The sequence below is a fragment of the Ailuropoda melanoleuca genome, chromosome 3, assembly GCF_002007445.2.
Source record: "Ailuropoda melanoleuca isolate Jingjing chromosome 3, ASM200744v2, whole genome shotgun sequence".
In the NCBI taxonomy this organism is placed as follows: domain Eukaryota; kingdom Metazoa; phylum Chordata; class Mammalia; order Carnivora; family Ursidae; genus Ailuropoda; species Ailuropoda melanoleuca.
In genome coordinates this window covers 73314285-73340270 of record NC_048220.1, presented here as the reverse complement: position 1 = coordinate 73340270, position 25986 = coordinate 73314285, and the positions used below count along the sequence as shown (strand labels likewise).

General features: G+C 33.1%; 1 protein-coding gene across 1 annotated transcript in view; it reads left to right on the top strand.

Annotated features, from left to right (window-relative positions):
- Nucleotides 1-25711, top strand: part of SLCO6A1 (solute carrier organic anion transporter family member 6A1) — a 101669-nt gene extending 75958 nt beyond the window's left edge. Inside the window, exons 10-13 of the mRNA XM_034655647.1 lie at nucleotides 3912-4099; nucleotides 19554-19618; nucleotides 21944-22081; nucleotides 24901-25711. Of these exons, the coding sequence (XP_034511538.1) occupies nucleotides 3912-4099; nucleotides 19554-19618; nucleotides 21944-22081; nucleotides 24901-25037 (528 nt within the window). The 3' untranslated portion in view covers nucleotides 25038-25711. The remainder of the gene's footprint in view (nucleotides 1-3911; nucleotides 4100-19553; nucleotides 19619-21943; nucleotides 22082-24900) is intronic.
- Nucleotides 25712-25986: the final 275 nt, after the last annotated feature.

Sequence of the window (25986 nt, the reverse complement as noted above, 5' to 3'; positions counted from 1 at the left end):
CCTGAAGAACCATATTTCACCCTCATTTTTGAAAATAAATGTTTCACTGGGTCTGGAATTCTGTGGCAGTGATCTGCCCACCCCCAACCCTGCCACCCTGGCATTTAAAAGATGCCATTTGATTGTCCTCATATCTCTTATTGCTTGATGGCTCTTAAGATTTTCTCTTTGTTTTTGGTTTTCAGACTTTTACTTTGATAGGCCTAGATTGGATTTTCATTACATTTATTTTGCTTGGTTTTCACAGAACATCTCTAGTCTGCAGATTAATGTGTATCTGTTTGAAAATTCTCAGCTGTGGTTTCTCCCTTACTCTCTCTGGGCTGCGCTCCTTTCTGGAGGCTCTGGGGAAGAATCTGCTTCCAAGTTCATTTAGGTTATTGGCCATTCAGTTGCTTCGGGATGTAAAAAATGAGGTCTTTGTTTCCTTGCTCGCTGTCAACGGAGGACCAGTTTTAGCTCTTAGAGGCTACCCCCATTCTTTACTGCATGACTCCCTTTGTTTTCAAGGCTGGCAACAGATAATCACTCTTATGTCACATGCTTTGAATCTCTAATTCCAGAAAAATGCAGTGCTGTATAAGGCTCACCTAGTTAGGCGAGGTCTATCCTCTCTCTTTTACAGTCATCTATTTCACGTAAATAACTTAGTAAGGGGAGAAAATCTCATCAATGCATTGTCCTCAGAATCATTCAGGCTTATGCAGTAGCGGGTGGGAATCTTAGGTGGCATCTTAGAATTCTGCCTCACGCCCGCTACAAATACGCCTTTTTGCTGTGTTTACTCACCATGGTTTTCAGTTCTAATATTTATGTTTTTGTAAGATCCAAACCCCTGGTGAAATTCCACGTCACTTAAAATATTTTATCCATTCCCCCTCTATTTCCTGGAAATCAGGAATCATTGCTGTTTTAAAGTCCTTGCTAGTAGGTGCCCCATGTGGATCATCCGTGAGTCTTACTTGTATTTGTTCTTCTCTTAATTATAAGCCAATTTTTTTATCTCCCAATAAAATTTTACAATTGTCTATTTCTCTCTGTGTTTCAGCTTCATGTATTTTTAGACTGTTATGTGTATACACACTGATCATTTTTACATCTTATTATTGAATTCTTTTCATCTTTATGAAAGTGTCTTTTTCCATTTCTGGTAATTGTCTTTGTCTTAACACCTATATATATTTTTTTAATTTAAAAAAAATTTAAAAAGTTTTTATCTATCTATTCATGAGAGACAGAGATCTGGGGGCAAGCAGGAGGAGTGGGCTCCCCGCGGAGCAGGGAGCCCGATGTGGGACTCAATCCCAGGACCCTGGGATCATGACCTGAGCCAAAGGCAGACACCTAACTGGTTCAGCTACCCAGGTGCCCATTAACATCTACATTTTAAATAGTCACTTTAGGGGCGCCTGGGTGGCTCAGTCTTTAAGCATCTGCCTTTGGCTCGGGGCGTGATCCCAGAGTCCTGGGATTGAGTCCCGCATCGGGCTCCCTGCTCTGCTGGGAGCCTGCTTCTTCCTCTCCCACTTCCCCTGCTTGTGTTCCCTCTCTTGCTGGTTGTCTCTCTGTCAAATAAATAAGTAAAATCTTTTAAAAATAAATAAATAAATAAATAAATAAATAGTCACTTTAGCTTTCTCTTGCTGTTTCCATGTGTATCTCATTTGTATCATTTTCTGTTCCAGCTATTTGTGTCTACATTTAAAGTGTTTCTCGTAGCCAGCATGTAATACGTTTTTGCTTTTTCTTCAGTGCTGCTAATCTCTCTCTTTTTAAAAATATTTACTTATTTATTTGAGAGAGAGAAAGAGTGTGTGCAAGTGGGGGAGGGGCAGAGAGGGAGGGAGAGAATCTCAGACTCCCCACTGAGTAAGGAGCTGAAATCAAGGGTTAGATGCTTAACCAACTGAGCACCCATCAGCTAATCTCTTTTAATTGGAATTTTTTGACTACTGAAATTTATTGTAATTATTGATATAGTGGATTTAGATCTACCTTCTTCTTTTTTTTTGTTATTCGAATTGAATATTTGAATATTTTACTATTTTGTTTTTATCTAACTTTTGGCCTTTTGGTTATATTACTTTCAATATGACTCCACAGTCCTTCAACCTTTCCAGGGCCTAATATCTTATGATTCTACCATTTGCTCACTAAAGCTTCTTCATATTTTCCTTTTCCCCTTTGTCAGCCTAGGTTCTATTGTCTGCAACCATTTATTGTGCCTTTATCTTTTGTCTAACCTCCAGGTCCACTTCTCACTGTTCTCTACATTGCTCATGGTTCAAGGAGACTGAACTATAGCATGAGAGTTTCCTTGGCTTTTGACTGGGTTACTATAATAAAAGTTCTGGTAGAAAATCAGCTCAGGTCATGACCTCAGGGTTGTGAGATCCGACCCACGGTAGGCTCCTCACTCAGCGGGGAGTCTGAGATTCTCTCCCTCCCTTCTCTGCCCTTCCCCCCACATGCACAAGCCAAGGCTTTTCAATTTCTGAGGTTTTTTTTTTTTTCTTACCTGGAATATACTTTTTTCAGATAACCACATGGCTCACTTCCTTACCTTATTCAAATCTCTGCTCAAATATCACTGCATCACTGAGGCATTCCCTAATCATGCTAAACTCACTTCTATAATCCTTATATTTTTTCCTTGCTTTTTTTTTCCTCCAAGATTTGTGTCACTATATGTTTCATTATAAAGTGGGTTTTTTTTTTTTTAATTACCTGTCTCATCCAAGTTATCTACATGATGGCAGGGATTTCTGTTGTATTGTTTACTGCGTTTTCCCAGCACCTAGAATGGTGTTTGGCACATGGGCACTAAGAAGAATGTGGTGGAATGAATTAATTGAAATTTGAATATTTGGGTATTTCCATTTGTTATTTAGTAGATCTAGTAATCACATAACAACTGTCCCAAAGAAGCCAACATGATTTTGGATCACAATTTTATGAATCACTCAAATTCAAGTCATCTTTGTTTCCTCTTATTCTTTAACTGGTGACCTAGTTCCGTATTTCTGATGAATTTATTATTATTTTTTTTAAAGTTGGAATATTTTCAGTAGATTAATAAGTTGCTAACTAGTCTCTGTAACACCAAACTCTGTTTAGTTCTAAGAACTAGATATTAGAAAATATTACCTATTCATCTTCTTTGACTTATCAACCATACAACAACCCAAAATTTTCATTCAGGGCTACATTGTGACTTTAATCGACTCTAGACTCTTGCCTTTGTAAGTCCCTTCCCTCACTTAAAAAAAAAAATTAGTGTACAACCTCATTGGTATGAAGACAAGTATGATCCCAGCTGGATTCATTGTTATTTATTCATTATTATTCCATTCATTTTTCCTGTAATTTTAGGAGATACTAAAGCTAAAACATTTAATTAAAGGGGCCCTTAAAGTATTGTGGGCCCTAGGCATTGTGCCTATTTTGCCTAATAGATAACAGCCTTCATCATTACATACAAAAGTCTTATATTTTTCTCATGGTTCCAAAACCTTCTATAGTTGGGTAACTGTCCATTTTTCAAGTCCCAGCTGAACATCCACTTTATTCATTATCTTAATTGTCCTCAATTTATACAGCTCTCCAACAATTATTTGTGCAATTGAATGTAAATGACTTTGGTGAAATTTTTTAAATTAATAGAATTTATCCAAAATGACTCTAGTTACACACGCATGCACGCACACACACATTTTGTTACATAAAATACCTAGGGCTTATCATTAATATTTCATTTCTAAATAATGAATGGCAGAGTTAATGTAAGAATATTGACTAATAATACTAGCTAGTATCCCTGCAGTTGTTGATTTTATTTTATTTTACAATAACAGGAGTTTAGCTTTATGACTCTATTTCCAAAAGATTGTTTCTTATTTTCATTTTCCTAGGCATACTACAATTGTTCTTGCATTAAAGAAGGATTAACAACCTCAGATGATCAAGGTGATTTTATCGATGCTAGACCTGGGGCATGTGATGCAAAGTGCTATAAATTGCCTTTGTTCATTGCTTTTATATTCTCTACGATATTATTTTCTGTTTTTTCTGGTATACCATGCACCCTGACCATCCTTCGGTATGTATATATTATTCAGAATCATTGTTCATTTACTACATGAGAAAGCCAATTTTAGAAAGACTTTAGAATATTGCTATAAATGATTAACTCTTTTGTTTCAAGGTAGCAACTGCAAGATAGGAAATTGCTATATTGTCAAAATTCATATATTTGCTTATTTCTCTGTTTTAACTAATTTTATTTGCTTAAAGTTTGTAATGGTCACATTTAGTTTTAAATAAATTTAACTTACAATCTGGTAACTTCATATATAGGAAAATTGTTACAGTGTCAAAATTCATATGTATGTTTAATTTTTTATCTAATTTATCTACATAAATTCAATATTTATTGAATATTTGTTTCTATAGTAACCAATTTGACTATAAAAAAACGTCAGTGTCATAAGTGAAGGAACATGATAACTTAAAAAATTTTAGAAAATCAGTACACAAATTTTTCTAAATTAAAGCATTTGCTATTTGTTCTTTCTGAATATGTGAAATACATTTAATATTTCTTTTTATCATATTAGCAAAATAGTCTGTTATTATTTTCAATTTTTTTCAATAGGCTAATGTAATACTTTAAGTCATGAGGAGCAATTTGTTGTCTTCTAGGAAAGCAGACTAGAAAACATGAATAAATGTATGCAAAAACAATTCTGAGAACTTGGGAACATGTCGTTTCTGCTTTCAATTAACTTGCAATTTAGATGGGAGACAAAAGTTGGACATATCACTACAGTGAAGCAGCTTTCTTATCCACTCATCTGTGTCTGGACTGAAATTACAGGGACCAGTAAGATATGTGCCTTGCCTTCAAGTTGCTTAGAGTATAATAGGGAGAGAAAAACACATACGTACAGTGGATACTTAGAGGTGCCTTGATTCAAGTTTGGAGAGATTGACCCAGGAAAAGGTGGAAGAAATGGTAATTTTTATCTAGTATGATTTGGTAATGCTTATAGAAGGTATAGTACTTGAACTGAGTTATGAAGATAAGTGCTTTGTCATAATGCGAGCAGATGAGGGGAAAGTTCTTAACATGAAAATGAGCAGTGAGAGTAGAGGCAAATATATGTGAAATATCTTGGGAAGGAGTTTGTTATGACCGGAGTAGCATGATGATAAATGGGACAGGGAAGTTTGTATTCCATGAGGGTCTGAGAATGGAAGGCTTTCTTTGCCATATTAACATGAATGATGTTATCCTGTATGCACCTGGAGGCCATTGAAAACAATAAACCTCAGAATTAAAAGTGGCCAGCTATGCATTTTAAATAGAATAGTTTGAAGATAGTATAAAAGATGAAGCTGAGAGAAAAACGAGAGAAAAAGGAAGGTACTTAGGATACCATTTTTTAATTTAGTAGTGGTATTTAGAGAGAGAGGTGATGGAATATATTTGAAAAACATTTAGTTTGGATATAGGGACAAGATTATTACTTTGATGTTCCTCATACAAAATAAAAAAGAATTAGGATTATGTGCAGATTTCTAGTCTGGGGAGCTAAGTGACTGACAATGCATTAACTGAGATAGGAAATTCAAGAGGAGAATGCTTAGATCAAAGATAATCACAATGTTAAACATGCCTTATGTAAAGTTATGTGAAACATCCAAGCAAATATTTCCAAGAGTGAGATGAGACAGATGATAGTAATATTCCAGAAGTTTAGTTCTGAGTCTTTTCCCTTCTCCTTGTAACTATACAAAACAATAAGGAAAATAAATAAAATAAGGAAAATAAGACACACATGCATGTGTGTATATGCATGTACACATGCATACACTAGAGTTTCCATGTAATTATGAAATAAATAAAAAATCACAAAGTTGAAATTTCATGTTAGTATTGCCAAAGTTGAAGCAGAACTGGAAGCCAGCCTGTAGATTCACAAAGATGTTACAAAGACTGACATGAAATGTGGAGAGGCTCTCAGGACTGACAGATCTCCTATACCTCCAGCATATATTTCTGCTCAGAAGAAGGCCCCACCTTATAATGGAAGTTTTGGGTGCACAATCTAGGTAGATAGGCCAAGGTAGAATCTCTCTGTAAAGAATGAAAAAAAAAAAAAAAAGGCTTGGAATATGCCCAGGAGGTCCAGACATAGCAGATCTCAAAAAGTGCCAGCAAAATATACCTTCTATAACTGAATACATAACATTAGAAAACAAGAAATGTGAAGAGATGTCAGAAGCCCTTGGCCAGAACTGGAGGGGCAGAGGAGGTGGAACCACAGATAGGAGTCAAGTTAAGTCCTCGCCTATATCAACAGAGGAGATGACTTCAGTTTTGAAGCTGGTGAGCCCTGCCTTATGGTTCATTCTCACAACCTGCCTCTAATTTAAGAAAATTCATCTCATTGAATTTTCTCATGAATAAGTGGAAAAGGAGAAATTTCTGCCTGCATACAAAATAACTATAGTAAAAGAAATGAAAGTTATTAAACATTACTATACACCATGAAAATTCAATAGAATATTGTTACTATGAATCAGATAAAAATATAAATGTAGCTATATGTAAGTTTAAGCTAAAAAAATTAAACAGTTATGACCACAAAATGAGAAAATAGCTAGATGAATGAGGCTATGGAATGCAAACTAAAAGAACTAAGGAAAAAATTAAAAGGAAAAAATTCAGAAATGAGTTTTCATTTAATTTAGTTATAATTTATCATTTAGTTTTAAATTATAAAGCACACAGGGAAGAAAAGACAACATAGAAACCAACTGTGGTTGGCGGGGGGCGGGGAATGGAGACTATGGAATAAAAATAAAAAAGTATTAGAGGAAAGGGACAAAAATAGAAGATGGAAAAGAAGATCCAACATACACATAATTGAAGTCCCCAAAGAAGAAAACCAAAACAATCCAACAATAAATATCTAAATCTCTGGTTAAACTTTACTGAAATAATGATATTTAATAAACACTGAACTAATAAGCAATAATAATAAATAATGAATTTTATATTGAAATATAAAAGATTTGCATTTACCTATTGAAATGGCACATCAAGTATCTAGGGAAATTGACCCAAAACAGTCAACGCTGAGATATATAATAGTAAAATTGTTATATTTAAAGATGAAGAAATAGTCCTTTTGCCATCTAAAAAAAGAGGAAAGCAAAAAAAATTGGCACTGGATTTCTAAACAGCAACATTCACCTCTAGAATAGAGAGACAATTAAAAGATTGCTGAAGAAAGAAAATATGAGCTAATTATTGCGTTATCAATAAACTGCCCTACAATTATAAACAGTTTTGATGGGGCAGAAGCCAGGAAGTGTTGTTATGAGATACTCCTTAAGAATTGACATTAAGATGAGTTATAACTAGCCAAGGTATAACGGGAAAACTTTGATAAAAGGTCCATTGGTGAGCATTAGCTAGGTTAAACTAAACAGATTTAACTACTTATACTTAACTAAAGTATTTTCTAAATATAATTAATTTATGCTAGAACTAAGACAAATACTAAGCTGAGTATAAGGGTGACACAATAGAATGCAATGTAATATGCTTTGATAAAGTAGAAATTATATAACAAAAATGGGGGAAGAAAACAGATCAAAAGAAGGACAAGCTTGTTGGATGCCTAATAAATGGGGAGTCAAGGGAAGTCATCTTTACAGACATTTTACTGAAGCATAATATATATTCAGAAGAGTGCACATATCACTTGTATCACAGTCTGATGCATTTTTACAATGTGAAGACATCAATATAACTGCAATCCACTTCAAGAAATCAATAATTATAAGTATTCCAAAAGTCCTTCCAATAACTCCTTTCTTGTCACCAAGTCCTTCATTCATTAAGGTGATGACTATCCTGACTTCTATGCTGAATAGGTTAATTTGTTCTGTTTGTACTTTATGTGTATAGGAGATTATGGCACATCGTCATTTGTGTCTATATTGTGTTACTCAACAATGTTCTTCCAAGAGTCAATATTGTTGTATACAAAAGAAGTTTATTTTCGTTGGCCTATAGTAGTGCTGTCTGATCATGTTTTCCAAAATAATGAAATGTTTTATGTATCTGCTGTTCAAAATAGTAGTCTCTCTCCACATGTGCATGTTGACTTTTGAAATGCAGCTAAGTGTGAATGAGGCACTGAACTTTAATTTTTATTTAGTTTAACTGACTTAAATTTAAGTAGGCACAAATGGCTAATGGTTACCATATTGTGTAGCATGGTTTATAGTAGTCCATTGTATGAATATACTAAAATTTGTCCATTTGTTCTCTAGTTAATGTTTTCAGTTTAGGGCTGTTAGGATTGCTATTTCCACAAACATTTTTTACTTGTCTTTTGGGAAAGATATGAATACATTTCTATCAAATACATATATAAACAACGTAATTGCTGGGTCATAGGGTTTACATACATTCAGCTTTTTAATTTTTAAGTGTTTGCACAAATTCATTCTTCCGGCAGTCTGTTATTGTTTTTTTAACTTGAACAATTTTGATGGGTGTGTGTTAATATTTCATTGTTTTTAATTTCCTTATTCAGAGGACTGATATGATTGAATACATTTTCCTGTACTTATTAGCCATATGAACATGCGATTTTGTTGAATATCCATTCGGTTCTTTTGTCTACTTTACATTGGGCTGTCTGTTTATTATTATTTTTTTTGGATTATTTTCTATATTGTTTATATACACCAAGTCAGGAATTACTTATTGTATATATTCATAACAAATATCTTTTCCAACTCAATGGCTTGCCTTTTCAGCTGTGGTAATGTCATCTTTTGAGGGAAATACATTTTCGATTTTAATGTACTGTTCAAGAAATATTTCCCTAAGCAGAATCATGAGGACATTTACTATGTTATTTTAATAAAAATTATAAAATCAATAATTCAGCTGGAAATTTTTAAAATATAATGTAGAAATCCAATTTCATTCTTTTTTTATATGAATACTAAGAGACTTCCCACCATTTACTTCAAGGCTATACTTATCCTGTAACAGTGTACAAGAGGCTCTCTATATGTGGACCTACTTCTGTATCTATTCTGTTCCATTGGTTTACTTATGCATCCTTGCACCAGTATTACACTGTCTTTATTGTTGTACAGTTATTGTGAATATTTGTGTCAGTCTTTGTTTTAAGTCCATCTTCAAGAATATCTTGGCCATTCTTATATTTTGAGGTGATTGAAATCTAGCTAGTCATGTCTATAATAACATGATGACATTTTTAAAAAAGATTTGTTTATTAGAGAGAAAGTGAGAGAGAGAGGGAGCACTGGGGGGAAGGGCAGAGAGAGAGAGAGTCTTCAAGCAGACTGCCCACTGAGCAGGGAGCCCAATGTGGGGATCGATCTCATGACCCATGAGATCATGACCTGAGCCCAAACCAAGAATTGGATGCTTAACCAACTGAGCCATCCAGGCACCCCTAACATGATGCAATTTTAAACAGAACACCCTCAAATCTATTTGAGAGAATTGCTATACTTATCATACTGAGTTTTTAAATCAATCAATGAGGTATAATTCCTTCATTTATTTAAATCCTCATTTATTTCTTTCAGTAATTTTTCATAATTTTCATTTTCAAGATGGAGGTTTTATATGTCCGTCATAGAGTCAGTCCTAGGTAATTAATGCTTTTCATACTTAGTATAGCATAGTATAGTATAGTTGTTTATTGTTTTTATGAAGAATGGAATTCATTCTTGTGCTTTGATCTTGTATTCTGTGACTATGCTTATATTAATTTCTAGTGGTTGGTTGGTAATTTAACTTCAGATTTTCTATGTACATAATCCTGATCTGCAAGTAATGATTTTTATTCTTTTCCAACCCTCATAACTTTTTTTCTTGCCTGATTAAGTTGTCCTTTACAGTGCTGAATAGAAGTAGTGATAGTTACTATCCTTATTTTTTATGTGCATAATGGTGATGGCTTTTGATATTTCAGTGTGAGATATGAAATTTGCTGTAAATTTCACAATTAGGTGTGGTATTGATACCATCTTTCAGAATAAGCCAGTTTTTCTTTCATTCCTCATTCACTAAGTCTCTTTTTCTCTAAGACTTTTTTTAATGAATAAAATTTGAAATATAGTTGATGCATATATTGAGATGATCACAATATCACATTTCTACTTTATTTTAGGAATAAATTGGTCTTGGTCAGTTGCTTTATTCATTTTCCTAATATTTTGTTTAGTATTTTTGCATTTGTCTTCATGACTAAGATTACCTTATAATTTTCCCTTCTTAATAATGTGGTTGTCGGGTTTTGGTCTTAATGTTGTTCTGGTCTCATGAAATGAGTTGGGAAATATTTCCTCTCTTCTTTGTATCTGGGCTATTTTATGAAGGCGTGGTTAAATTTTTTTAAATTAAATCTTTGGAAGAAATTACTTTTGTTGTCACTTGGGCATGGAAATTTCTTTGTGGAGTTTTAAATTAAAAATGGAATGCCTCGTGTGTGTGTGTGTGTGTGTGTGTGTGTGTGTGTGTGTGTGAAAGAAAGTGAGAGAAAGAAGCTAATGAATCTTTTCACTTTAAATTTTTAATTTCCATCATTTCACTTTTATGTTTATTATATTTTTATTTTATTCACATGTATCTTCTGTATATTAATATATATTCCTTTTCTTTTTTAAAAAATATTTAATTTATTTATTTATTTGAGAAAGAGAGCACAAGCAGGGGGAGCTGCAGAGGCGGAGGGAGAAGCAGACTCCCCACTGAGCAGGGAGCCCAACTTGGGGCTTGATCCCAGGACACTGGGATCATGACCTGAGTCAAAGGCAGATGCTTAATGGACTGAGCCACCCAGGCGCCCCAATATATATTCCTTTTCTGTCCAGATGTGAATACAGCTGCATTCCAAAAGTCTTAATATGTATTTTTCTCATTCTTTCTACTCAAACATGCCTTTTGATGTTTTTTATTTTAGCCATATGTTTTTTAAAAGTGTATTGTTTAATTCCTAAACATTTGAAATTTTCGTTATATTTTGTTATATATCTTATATTTATATATAATATAAACATAATTAATATTCCATTTATTTTTAGATGGAGTCCACTGTGTTCAGGGAACATACTTTCACGTGTTCTTCCTTCAAAACTTCTTTGGACTTGCAAATTATTTAAGATCTTTGTTTATGATGGTGCATTTTTCCATTATTATATCATTTTTGCTGTATATATTTTGAGACTATATTAGTTGAAAACAAATTTCAAATTGCTACAACTTCTTACTTTATTGATCCTTTAGCCCTTGAAATATTCTAATATTCTTTCTTATCTCTAATAACTTTTTATCTTAGAATTACTTTTTCTCACTTGAATATTGTTTTATCAGCTATATTTCCATTAACATAATATACACTTTTCCATCTATTACTTTCAATCATTCTCTGATTATACATATTTAAGGTATATCTAGTAAGCAGTCTATAGTTGCCTTTAAAAAAAATCCAGTCTAACCTAGACTATATAGACTATTTTTTTAAAATTTTATTTTATTATATTATGTTAATCACCATACAGTACATCCCCAGATTCCGATGTAAAGTTTGATGCTTCATTAGTTGCGTGTAACACCCAGTGCACCATGTAATACGTGCCCTCCTTACTACCCATCACCAGTCTATCCCATTCCCCCACCCCCTCCCCTCTGAAGTCTTCAGTTTGTTTCTCATAGTCCATAGTCTCTCATGTTTCATTCCCCCTTCTGATTACCCCCCTTTTCTTTATCCCTTTCTTCCCCTACCGATCATCCTAGTTCTTATGTTCCATAGATGAGAGAAATCATATGATAATTTAGACTATATAGACTATTAAATTAAAAATAATTGCTGGTATGTTTGGATTTTGGTCTCATTTTAGCATTTGCTTTAAATTATTTTCTACTCGTTCTTTTAGTTCTTTACTTCTTTTGCATTGATTATTTTTAATTTTAATCGTTTTCCCTTTATTATTTTGCTAAGTATGTATTATTTTATTCTTATATTAGTCAAGACATTATAAAAGTATATGTGGTTCATTAGAATCAAATTAAATTAGTACTTTTGCCACTTCCTGGATAATTCAAGGACCTAAGAATACTTTAACTCCATTAACTCTCTTCCAGACTTTTGTTATTGTTGTCATATATTCTGATGCTACACAAATTTTACAACCTAACAGATGTATATTTACATATATTATGTATATTTAATATCATACTATCAGAATCTCTTTATATTTTCCTGCATTTTTTGCTTTCTTTAGAGATCATTTCTTTCTTCAAAAAAAATTTTACTGTGGGTCTGAGGGAAATGAATTTTGTTCAGTTTTTGTTTGTTTAAAAATTTCTTTATTCACCTTTATTATAAAATTATAGTTTGGCTGCTTATGGAATTTCAAGTTTGGTGGTAATTTTAGTACTTTAAAAAGAAATAGTTACTGTTTTCCCGATTTCTATGAGAATGTTTTATTACTATTCCTTTGAATGTAATATGCCTTTTCTCTAGATGTTTTTAACATTTTTCCCTGTCTTTGGTTGTCAGTAATTTTTCTATGATATGTCTTAATATGATTTTGTTTCTGTGTGTGTGCCATGGAGATTTAAAATTTTTTTTATGGCTTTAAAAGACAGACTTGTTGTCCTTTCCTGTTATCTCTTATGATGGTAAGTATATTAGTTTGCTAGGCTACCATAGAAAGGTACCACAGGATGGGTGTCTTAAACAACAGATACTTATTTTCTCAGAGCTCTTGAGGCTAGAAATCTGAGATAAAGGTGTGGGCAGTGTTGGTTCCTTCTGAGGGCTTTGAGGGAAGATCTCTTCCAGATCTCCTGGGCTTGTAAATGGCCATTTTTGCTCGAGTCTTTACATTGTCTTTTCTCCATACATATCTGTGCCCATATTTTCTCTTCTAATGAAGACACCAGTCATATTGGTTTAGGCCCACACAACTGACCTCATTTTAACTTAATTACTTAATTACCTCTCTAAAATCCTGTCTCCAATATGATGGCATTCTGAGGTGCTAGGGATTAGGATTTCAGCATATAAATTTTGGAAGGAACACAATTCAGTGCATAGCAGTAACAAACCATCCTAAATTTATCACTTAATGACAACAGTTTATCTTTCTCTCTCATGGCTCTGTGAGTTGACTGCACTCAATAGGATAGTTCTTGATTGAGGTTTCTTGTGAGCTTGTGGTCAGATGCCACATGACAATTAGTCATCTGATAGTGTGACTGGGCTGGATTTCCAAGACCACTGATGATTTAGGCTAACTGTTGCTGGGAGCCTAGCTAGGTTGATTGACCATAAGTAACCTCTTTATGTGACTTGTACTTCTGCTAACAAAGTACAACATTTCCAAAAGGGAACACCCAAAGTCCTAGTGTTCTAAGAGACTCAGGCATAAGCTACAAGGCAGAGGTAGCAAGGCTTCATTTGACTTAGGCTAGATGCCCAAGAATGTCACTTTTCTGCATTCTATTGGCTAAAAAAGTCATGTTTCGGGAAGAGGATCACTAGGTTCCACTTTTTGATGTTAGAAACAACTAGCAAGTACAGAAAAGAAAAAAAAAGGGATTGATACCTGTCATCTTGGGTGATTATCTACCACAATATCTTTCATTGATCTAGGAAAATTCTTAAGTATTCTTTCTTCAGATATTCCTCCTGTCCCATTCTTTCTCTCGTTTTTGGGATCTTAATAACATATATCATAAACCTTTCACTGAATCCATGTGTCTTTTTCTGACTTTTGCTTTCTATTTTCATTTGTTTTTATGCTCTGTGCTTTAGACTAAAGTTTTTCTGCTTTTCTAATTGTTGATGTAATAATCTTATTCCCATTTGCTTTTCCATTTACCTACACTCTAGTTTACTAAGTATATCTTCATCTGTTCTAATAGCTATTAAATTCTCCTACTGAGTTCTTAAATCTAATTCATGTATTTTTCAGTTATAGAGTTTCATTTCTTTTTAATAGATACTAATTCTCTGATAAAATCCTCTCATCATTTGTTTTCTTGTATATATTAATTCCCCATATCTAAAATCTCTGTCAGGTATCTAGTATCTGAATATTCTGTAGAAGTATTGTATTGTATTTTTTTCTCCAGCATATAAATTATAGTTCCTGTAATTATTTTTAATCAAATGTGAGATTTTGTCTACCAAAAACAATAGAGGTTACAGACATTAATAACTCCAAAAAAATTTTTTTTACAATAGTTTTATTTAGATGTACAGAATCGGGACAGTTACCTGTAATCCAAACAGAAATTTAGTTGGTTTGAGGGTAAGTTTAAGTCTCTAAAAGACCTTATCAATTTCCAGATTGCCCTTTATTCTAGGGCATAGTCTTTCAAGAGGTCCTGATTGAAAGAAAGTTAAACATAGGATCTTTCATTCTTGGTGAGATTTGAACTCCAGTACGTAGCTTTCAGTTACAATAAAACTTCCAAGAAAAATATTACCAGTTCTTTTTATGTTGTATTGGAAATAATAGCTAATACATTTAGTTAAAAGTTCATTAAGCTCCAGGATATAAAAAATAACATATACATAGAGCTACACATTCTCACGCGCACGCGCATGCGCTTGCACGCACACACACACACACAAATTCAGTTAAAAATAATTTTTAACCTACATTAACTGAAAAATGAAAACAGATTAAGGTCAGTAGTCTGGTTAACAGAAATAAGTCAATGTCATTTTCCTGGTTTTAATATTATGTAATGGTTATATAAGATTTCATCATTAGGGGATGCTGGGTAAAGGAACACATGGTAATTTGTACTATTTTTGCAACTACCTGTGAGTTTCAAAAATAACTAATTTCAAAATAAAAAGTAAAAAAACAAAATGAAACACACACACACACACGAATGTCACAAAAGCAGACTGACTTAACAGTTGGGAAAAATATATCCCATATTATGGATTTCTGAAGACCGAACATCACCAATATATCAGTTCTCCTTAACTTAATTGATAATTTTAATGTGATAATGAAAATACCAATATAATTATTGAACTTTAAAACCTGATTCTAAAATTCTTAGGGAAAAATAACAAGAGTAGCTTGGGAATCTTAAACAAAGAAACACAATAATGGAGGCTTAGCCCCATAAGCTAAAATGTACCATAAAGTTTTAATTATTAAAACAATATGGTATTGATTTATGAATAGAATGACAGTAAGTCTAGAAATAGATCTCAACTCGTGATAATTTCATATGAAATGAAAGTGAAATCTTAAAGAAGTGAATCAAAGATAGATCTTTTGGAAAGTGGTTTGAGTATAAAGAGATAGACTTCAGGGCAAAAAAAAATATATTCGGAGCCCATATAACACACCAGGAAAACCTAACATGGAACAAAGATTTAAATGTAAAAAAAAAATTAAGCAATACAAGGCTAGAAAAACAAATAGACCAATTTCACTATGATCTTTAAAAGAACAAGGTATTTCCAACTACGACTCAAAATCTAAAAGCAGGAAAGATTGATATAATTTACTCCATTAAGTTAAAAATAATAACCAAAGTCAAAACATTTCTGCACAATGAAATATAATGCAACTGAAAAAAATGAATAGGGAGGAGCTCTATGTTCATGTAGGAAAGGATCTTAAGAATGCACTGTTAATGAAAAAATCAGGTACAGAACAGTGAATGTAGTAAGCTACTTCCTGTGAAGAAAGAATATAGAGAGATGCATTTGCAATTATTTGTATTTGCATAACGGAACAGTAGATATAAAGAAAAGAGAAACTAAGATGGCAACCTGAAGGTAGCCCAAGGGGATCAGGTAGAAGTGGAGGTAGATGCAGGCGGAGCTAGAGACAAGCAAGTTTCTCCAGCACGTTCTCTTTATCTTGTTTTGCTTTCCAAAGCATGTAACTATACTGCAAATCCAACAAAGTTTAATTTAAAAAATACAACAAGATTCAGAGCCAAAGACATAAACTGTGAAATCACTGGCAAATAAATGATGATTAAAGTCAAGGAAGAGAGGGGTAGGATGGAGTGGTTTGTATCAGGCCAATGGTCCTACAGAGGGCAATTAGAAAAGCTGGGTTAATGATAAAAATCATGTATCTACAGGCAGAAAATGGCAGAGGACTAGAGGGATTAAAATTCCAGAGAGAGCAGAAGTTTTTAGAGGTGAATTGGAGATCTAAGGCTCTCCCTGAGTTTCTTGCCAATTCTTGATAAAGGCTAAATGCTGACAGTCTGGACTAGGTCCAGGTAGAGGGTCACTGCTGGGGGCAAGCAAGCTGGCAGAGTTTTTGGTGATCACCTGGGACTAAGAATGATAAAATTATTTTTTCTCTGGAGAAATTTGTTAAAATCTGAGATGTGTGAGGCTGAAGTCTAAACAGAAAAGTACCATGACTTGTCTGTATCTCCCCATCAAGGTGCTCATTAATAAAAATAAGTAAATAAAATAAAATAAAATGGTAAAATACATCAGAAATTTTTAAATGTAAATGGATTAAAATCAGGTTTACAAGTTTAACCAAATTAAAAAAAATAATAGTTGAAAATAAAGGAAAAACAAGGAAATAACTAAAGAAAAAGAAGAGAAAAAATAGTTCTTCAGTTCTTTCCCTTCCATCCCACATTTTAAAAAAATGTTTATGTCTTCTCAACTGTGATAGTCACCACAGATTCAAGCAACAAGGTAGATGAGAATTTTTAAGAAAAGTGTAAAAGAAAAGAGAGATAAAAGTGTCCAGTTCCCTGCTACACTGGTGGATATTGGAGGGTGGCAAGAAAAACAGCAAAAAAAAAAAAAAAAAAAAAAAAAAAAAAAAAAAAACCCCAAAAAACAAAAAAGTGTTTTTACTAATAAGTATTCAATTATGGTATTAAAACACACTGCAAAGAAAATGCAAGGAAATGAAATGAGAAAAATTATAGGACAATCTAACTCAGTCTGAGGATTCAGAGAGGGTGTTCCTGAAGAACTGACTTTTAAGCTGAGCCCTAAAGGTTAGTTGCTGAGTATTTCACACAGTGGCAACAGAAGCAAAGATTCTGAGTGGGGAAGCCTCTCCGTAAGATGGTTGTGTTCTCAAATGTCACGAACAAGGAGGGTGATAAAGGCAAAATTGCGGTGTGAGGTGGCGTGCAATGAGACCTGTGCAATCAGGCTGACCCTTCAAAAGTTATCCGCAGTTCTAGATGTTATCATAAGAACAAGGGGAAGCTGTTGAAGGATCCTAGTGGGGCAGTGAAATAATCAGAATTTCAGAGTAAAAAAAAAATCACTTTGGCTGTTTTGTGGAGAGTGGACTGAAAGGATAAGGATGGTTGTTGGGAGATAAATTAAGCAGTTACTTTATTTTTTTAAGGAGTGAGGTACAGCCTTGGAATAGGCCAGTGGTCTTAGAGATTTATCTATATTTTTAAATCAGAAAAAGAGATATGAAAAAGCTGTATTTTAAAAATGACAGTATTTGGTTATTGAATCTGGCCAACGAGGAAAAGAATGGTATCAAGGATGCCTCTTTTCACATTTCGTACTTGATCTTTGCCTGACAGTGGAAGGCAGTTCCACCTGCTGTGACAGGGAACACTAGGGAAAGAGCAGCTTAGTGCACCACAGGAACTTAAGTTTAGAACTGTTGTCTTTTAAGAAAGCTATGGAGTGAAAATTTGAATTTAGAAGTCCTAGGAGATAATGGAAGCTGCCTTTTTACATTTTGGAAGAGTATTAACAAATTTTTTGTTTATTCCATGAAATTCTTAAATCATCCTATCATAGCCTTATTAGACAATGTACAAAAAATATCCACTTCATTGTTATATTCATTGTATATTTTAATACTCATTTTTCATTAAATATTTTGAATACATATCATTTATTTTGTGCTGCTTATTTAAATGATTATGGAAAATCTGAGGAATCATAACTCTTTTCGTCTTATTTCGTATATCAGAAAGATGGTTATAATCAAACTGAAGATACGTAAATACATCTTAACGATTATACTTATGAGTTATGATCAGCTCTATCTATGCTTCAGAAAGCAACGATAAGCCATGTAAGAAAACTACCTGTGCTAAATGAAGCAGAACGCACAATTACAGTTAGGCATATTATTCATATTTCCACATTATACCAAGACCTGTACCAAAGTACGGTTCTAAAATGTGACACTTTCTTTTTCCTCCCTAAGAATCTGCTCATTATAGAAGTGTAAATTATTTTTTTATTTAAAAAAATGTCATCCTTTTTTGAGGATTGGTTAATTTGTTTTCATTTTCTTAGTAGTAAGCATCTGAGGAAAGAATATATATTTTCACCACCTTGATGTGGTAGAATTACCTCACTTTTTGTAAAATAGTCACAAAATATTGTATGAATGCTACATTTTAATAAATTGAGTCAGTTTGGATGAAAGTATTGGTCATACTAGTTTATTGTTCAAGTTCTAGAACAAGAAAGCAAAGGGTAAGCATAGAGTTTATTTAAAATAAAATGTAGCTCTTATTTTTTTTACTTCCTAATATGTTCAAAGGTTGATTATATTTTATTGTATTTTCATTTTCCAAACTAGTATGTGGCGTTATGCATTTAAAAAAAAAATACTTGCTTTGACCAATAAATACAGAGAGGTTCATTTTTTTGTATTTGGGAAAGTTATTTTTTTGTTTATTTTAGGTTTTGAATAGTGAGGGTAACAGTCAGAGGTCCAATAGGAAAGAGAAGGCACCCTTCAATTAGGACAATTTGAACAAGGTTGAAGAACGTGGCTATTTGAAATGTGGGTAGAATATAAGAAATCACAGGGTATAGCATAGTACCTCTGGTCTGTTACTACTTGGCCACAGGAAAACAGGGGTAGGAAGGAGAGAGACCTGTAGAGGGGACTGCTTTGCCTACGGACCCAGTCAACCTGACATCACTCTGCAGGGAGAGAGCCTGAGCATGAACACCTTGACCTCACTTTCCTTCCTCACTCTGGAGCACCCGATTCACAAACCCTAATAGAAGACAGAAAGCAAGAGAGCATAGTGATACAGTACATTTAGGTCAGCCTTCCAAGACAGAGATGAAGGTAGAGTGACGTAGGCAGTGGCTCTCACAGGGGCAAAAAGGAGGAATCTAAAAGAGTGGGTATGCACCTCAAAATGGAAGAAGATAAGTATGAAAGTTAGTGCTAAGTCTTTTTCAGCAAAGGAAAAAAGAGGCTGGGGCAGAGGGTTTGGTCTGTAAATGCTTCCTCCTTGTGAAGAGCAGGAAGCTTCGGAATCAGTTGGTGCGGGGGCAGGATAGAGAGGAATCGATGGAGTGGGCTTCTTTAATTCACCCAAAATGAACTCTTGTCAACTAGCTAAAGATTCTTGGTTTAATTAACGCACAGGAAAAAAAATAACCTTGAACCTAGCAAACATTCTCTATTGCTAATAATAATGATGTTTTGGTAATATCATTACTATCTGCTTGCAGGATTGTATCAGACAATCATCGTTCTTTGGCCCTGGGTTTGACCTATGTGATTTTGAGAATGTTTGGTATGGACTTTTGGCAATCTTTTATTACACTGAATTGTTCATTTTTTGATATGTGTGTCTACATGTATATTTGGAATTTCAAATAATAATGGTTAACTGATACAAAACAAGTGACTGGGGGAGTTGCTTTGGAGAATTTAGGAGACAATATTTATGTAAAAAGACAATACCTAATGCAAAGCCCATCCTGCCATATAAAATATGTATTATAATTATATTTGATTAGACAGGACAATGTTTGATTAGAGGTATATTCATCAAGCTCATACAAGTAGCTTGGTAAGCTGAAACAAAACATATAACCATAGGATTGCTTGCATGTTTGGGAAGTCACTAACCTAAACTAGTGCTTTTAAACATTTTCATTACCAAAGACTCTGAATCGGATGTTTTCAAGGATTTATAGCCCAAGAAAAAATTGGTCTTGCTGAGGGTAAGGCACTGTGTACTTCAGGCTTTCTTAAAATAGCAAAGGCTAGCTTTCAAATCTGCATTATGACTATATTAGCACCCCTGATTCAAAAGTTGATGAAAAATATTAATGGGGCAAGGAAACAAGATTGAACTGGATTCAGACTGAAAGACATATGATAAATGGAGTCAAGAATGTAGAAAAATTTAAGCGTGGTTTTGATGAGGATCAGAGAAAGAATTCTATAACTAGGTCAATATGTGGGATTAAAATTGCTTTTTTAGTCAGGAAAAATTAGAGCATATTTTTATGTGAATAATGACCCACTAATAAGGGCAGATTTTTTTAAAAAACGGATTTTATTTATTTATTTCAGAGTGAGAGAGAGCATGAGCCAGGGGAGAGGGAGGAAGGGAGAGGAAGAAGGAGGCTCTCTGCTGAGCAGGGAGCCTGATGTGGGGTTCCATGTGGGGCTCCATTCTGGGCTTGATCCCAGGACCCTGGGATCCTGACCTGAGCCAAAGGCAGACACTTAACCTTAACTGACTGAGCCACCCAGGTACCCCAAGGACAGCTTTGTAATGGAAGAAAGAACATGAGAAACAAGAAGTATAGAAATAGTTTCTGCATCAGAAAGGAAGCCAGGGAGACTAATACATTTCTGATGGAAGAGGGTGGAATATGATATTTTAGATACAGACTGGCTCTATATCTAACAGGATTTTGCCAACAGAGAATTTGCAGAAGAGAGTAGAGATTATCTAATTTACATTTAAAAGATAACTGTACTTCTGAGGGAGATATACTTACAGAAGTTAAATGTGGAGGGAAAAAAAGGCTTTTGCTGAAATCTAAGTCAGACCTATATTAAATTGGATTCTGGAGGTTGTGAAAGAGAGAAATCAACACATCTAAGATATGTCTGGAGTTAGTGTCACAGAAACTTATCATGGATTGGAAAAATATGATGGAAAATAGGAAAAAAATGAATAGTAGGCCTAAGTTTTTCACCTTGAACAATTATAAACAGAATGCCAGCACTCAGTGAGACTGGGAAAATTGGTGATGGATAGTGATCTTTCGCAGGAATCAAGAGTCATGGAGCATGAGGGCCCCTAGAGAAGGAAGATGGTTAAGACACGTTAGTTCTGAGATCCTTTTTCTAATGTCTTTGTGGTGGCTTTTTTTTTTTCCCCTAAGATTTTATTTTTAAGTCATCTCCACATCTAATGTGGGGCTCAAACTCATAACCCCAAGATCAAGAGTCACATGCTCCACCAACTGAGCCAGACAGGCTCCCCACTGGCTTATTTTTTTAAGTGACTTTTAATTCAATTTTAGCTGAAATTGTTGCTGAGCAGGTGTTGTCTCTGAGAGCATATAGAGATTTACCTCAGGCAACACACAAGCCGTCCTCTGGATTTAGGGGTTGCTACAAACATACAAAAGCGTTTACATTTTCAGTTATTTCTCACAATATCTTGATAACAGATGTACATTGCATTACAAAACTAACTTTTCATTGATTAAAAATTTCACAATTTGAAGTCTTTGGAGGTACACTGAATTCACAAAAATAATTTTTAATATCTCTCTTTTAAATACTTTCTCCTAAATTTCTAATTGAAAAATTAAAAGTTTTGAGATGGTCAACTGCATAACAATATGTACACCATTCTAAAAATATCAAAGGTACTAATTTTTTAGGCCTGCAGAGATAAGGATTTTTTAAAAATACAGTTACTGTTTCCAGTTATTAATAATCCTATTTATAAGAAAATTCTTAGCTAATTTTAAATGATATATTTAAATGTGATGATGACTAAATGTGTATTTAATTTTAGAATAAAAACATTCTTATCCGTACCTGTAGTGTTTTCATGGAGAATTTACAATTACTGCATTTTTCATAGGGACTATACCTGGACCAATACTTTTTAAAATGGCAGGAAACACTTCTTGTATCTTTCGGGGGACTGAATACTGTGGAAAGACAGGACGCTGTTGGATCTATAATAAGAAGAAAATGGCCTACTTTATGGTAGGAATATGTAAGTAATACCTATTGAAGAAATATAGAAAAATATAATTGTTTTAAAAATGTATAGTTGTTTATAGTAATGTGCAGTAATAATAAATTGTGAACAAATGGATACTTTGATGATTTAAGAAGCCTTATTATATAGAAAATATTTTAGAAACTAAAGTTCTATAGTTTTTATATGACTGAGTCATTCCATTAAATACACATTTGTTTTATGTTATTCCTGAATAAGGGGTGATAATTAGCAAAATTTCAATTTAGGAAACAATTTTGTCCATATACTTATACAACCAAGTTGCTTGACCTTGTGACCATTTCCATAGTAAAGGATAGGATAATTAAAAAAATTTTTTTCACACCCCTAAAGAACATCAAGATACTCTTACCCTACTTACATGTAAGTTTCACTATTTCTTTTGCTTACTGATATAACAATCGACATAGCAAGCATTCATTATTTGTTGAATAAAAGAGATATGGGGAACTGGGATATTATAGTGGTATGAGCTATGGTCAGTGTTGAGAAAGTTTAAATATGCTTGTATTTGGGAAGTTCAATAGATCTTCCTGGATCTCAGTTTATTCATCTGTAAAATGAGGATGCTGGAGTACATAATTTCTGAAATTTTTATCGGTACTAACATTCAGTGATTTTATTGCATAGATGTTGTTGGTGTGATAAATATTTTAAAGTGTGTATATGTTTTGTGATTTTAATGAGTGGGTTCATTAATTCAAAGAAACACATAATAATAGACTCTAATATTTCACAGTAACAAATACCTCTGTGAGACAGTATACAGTGGTGCCTTGTAATTCAAAAGTCAATTATCCAGTAAGCTTAGTCTATATTGAACAGTGGGTAAAGTACAATTTTAAAAAACAATTACAAAGTAAAAAAAAAAAAAAAGACATTTAAGCAGTCAAAATTAATTTCTCAGAGATAATTCAACAAAACTAGGCATTGTTCATAAGTAAGTCCTCTTAGGACACTGCTGAGCCTTTTAATTTTTATTTTAGTTATAACTGTAGCACGCTTAATCTGTTTTCAAACACAGCACGTAATTGAGAAAGCTGGTGAACTGCTAGAGATCCAGCTAAGGAGCTACTGAAAGGAGAAAACAATAATAAAGGAATAGGGAATTACATTGGAAAGGACAAACACAGGAAACTATAACAGGAATATGCTTTTGTACTAATTTAGTGTCAACTAGTCCATTTTAAAGTTCTGACCATCGAAAGAAATAATGAAAAGATAGCTGCAGTGTAGAAGGTAAAAGGTGAAAAAGAACTAATGTCCAAAGTATATAAAGAGCTCCCATAAATCAGTAATAAACAAAGGATAGGCAATGGAAAAATAGACAAAGGACTTGAAAGAACTCTTCACAAAAGTGGATAATCGAATAGTAAATAATGGCTTGGGTAAATTGTGATAAAATCAACAATGGAATAGTATACAATAATGAAAGTGAAAGCTACACAACTGCATAAATAACGGAGGAATCAGCAAACATAATGATGAACAAAAGAAACCAGAAACAAATGATTGTGCAGTGTATGATTCCACTTACATAGTTTTGACCTGTTACAAATATAGTTCAAGCGCAAACAACACTAATCCTTTTGGGTTAGTGACTTCGAGAAAACGTGAAGGAGGGCTTCTGGGGTGTTGACAATGTTTTGTTCATGATCCAGATGCTGGTCACACTGTGTTTAGTTTGTGAAAAATGTATCAAGCAGTATTTTTTTTTTTTAATAAACTGAGATGTAATTAAGATACAATTAGCATAAATCTGAGGTGTTTAGTTTGATGGCCTTTGATAATTGAGTGCATCTGTGGAAACAGTGCCTCATCCAAGCTGTAGAAATTTCCCCCATGTCCCTTTCCAGTCAATTTCCTTCCTCTACAGATAAACCTCTTTCAGATTTCTATTACAATACATTGGTCTGCATGTTCTAGCAATTTATGCAAATGTAATGAAGTATATACAGTTTTTTTTCTTTTTTCTGTATTGCTTCATATGCTTTGGTGAGATTCATCTGTGTTATTCCATAGCAGTAGTTGGTGCTTTTAAAAAATTTCTGAATACTACTGCATTTTGTGAATATAATACAATTTATTTTTCTTGTTAAAATTCATTTGGGTTGTTTACAGTGTTGGGCTATTAAAGATGTATGAAAATTATTGTGTTACTATAAATGACAGACTAATTAATGTTTCTTACTTTATCTTTTGTAACCACTATAATTGATATTGTCAGATAGTTGATGTTGTTGCTCTAAAATAGTTTTTACTTTAATTTTCAGGGTCATTTGCATCCTAAACTCAAGTACTTTTATATAATCCTTGTAATATATTTTCTGAAACTTGAAACATGAAAATGAATAAAAAGCCCTACATAATCAACTAATTTTTCTACAATATTTGTTTTTATTTGGAAAATGGTGAATATTTCAAAAAGAGTAAAGCTACATGAAGTCATTTACATAGATTCCAGTTCCTATTGATATTTAAATTCTGAAAGCAGAAATGTCTTTTTAAGCTTTAAAATTAATACATTCTGTGAGATAATAACACACCTTGAATTTTTCTTGGGCTATATCTTTAAGAAATCTAAAAGTTTTTGTAAACAGGAAAAAAATCTCCTTTAAGTAACTTGATATAAGTTTATGACATTAATTATATTTTACAATTGGAAAAATCGATATTTTCTAGAGATGAAATATACTTACTTTTTCTTTGGTAACTGGCACTCTTTCCACAAATATTTTTGCTCTAAATAGATTGACATATCTGATGCTTGTATTTTTTTTTTTTTAATTCAGGTTCTGTTTGCAAAGTATTCACTATCTTCTTCACTGCTATTGCATTTTGCCTATATAAATGTTTATCAAAGGAAGACAGTGATATCCTGAGTATACCTGTAAAGAATCTAAAAGTAAAAAAAAAGGGAAAGAACTGATTTATAACTGGATCGTCAATGCAGAAGAATTATACACTGTCAGTCCATCAATGGAATGCTATATTAATAAAATTTGAAATAATTACAATATAGTTACATGTTTAATAAATGAATATGATTCATGTGACCCCATAAGTTTTATCATAATTTGAGTGCCAATATAATAATATAGTCTCTGTTTTAGATTCTTAAGAGATCTTGTAAAATACACATTTAATACTTTCAATAGAGAATACTTTGAAGAAAAAGGTGGAGCAGAAGTGGGAAAATACATGTAAGTTAATTCTGACTATGATATCTTATGTATTAGTTATTAGCTTTTGGTTATGTAGGACTACTTAGGTTCATATAGTTTAGTCTTACTACTTTTCCTTTGGGCTGTGGATATTTGTTTCTCAATAGTTTCTCAAAATAACATTAGATTTGTCAATCCAGTTCATATAATAAAAATTTAAATTAATGTCATATTTATTCTCCAAAAGCAGCTAGTTTTAAACCTTTTAAAAATTATCATTTTATCTTTTATTTCACCACAGAGAGGTTTCTTTTAGAAACTTTCTCTGGTCAGTTGGCCAATTTGCAATACACATTTTTATGCTCCTTTAATTTTTTAGACACAAAATTCAGTATGATCGTATATTTTTACTTTGACCTTAATTTTATTGATAAAAGACTCTCTGATATCTGAACTGATTTCCATTTTTGTGCTCTTATATTTCATCGTATGATAATTACAATTATTCCATGTGAAAATATATTCAAATTTCAATGTAGAAATTGTGTCAACCATTTGTGGAATTTTTCTTAAGCTTAAATGTGTTTCTCTAGAGAGCTTTTCTTATAAGTATTTCATACATCATTGTACATCCATCCAAATTATATAGCAATTTTCTAAATGTTGGAATAAAAATCAGATTTTTGTAAAACAAAAACTTCTCTACATTGTTTC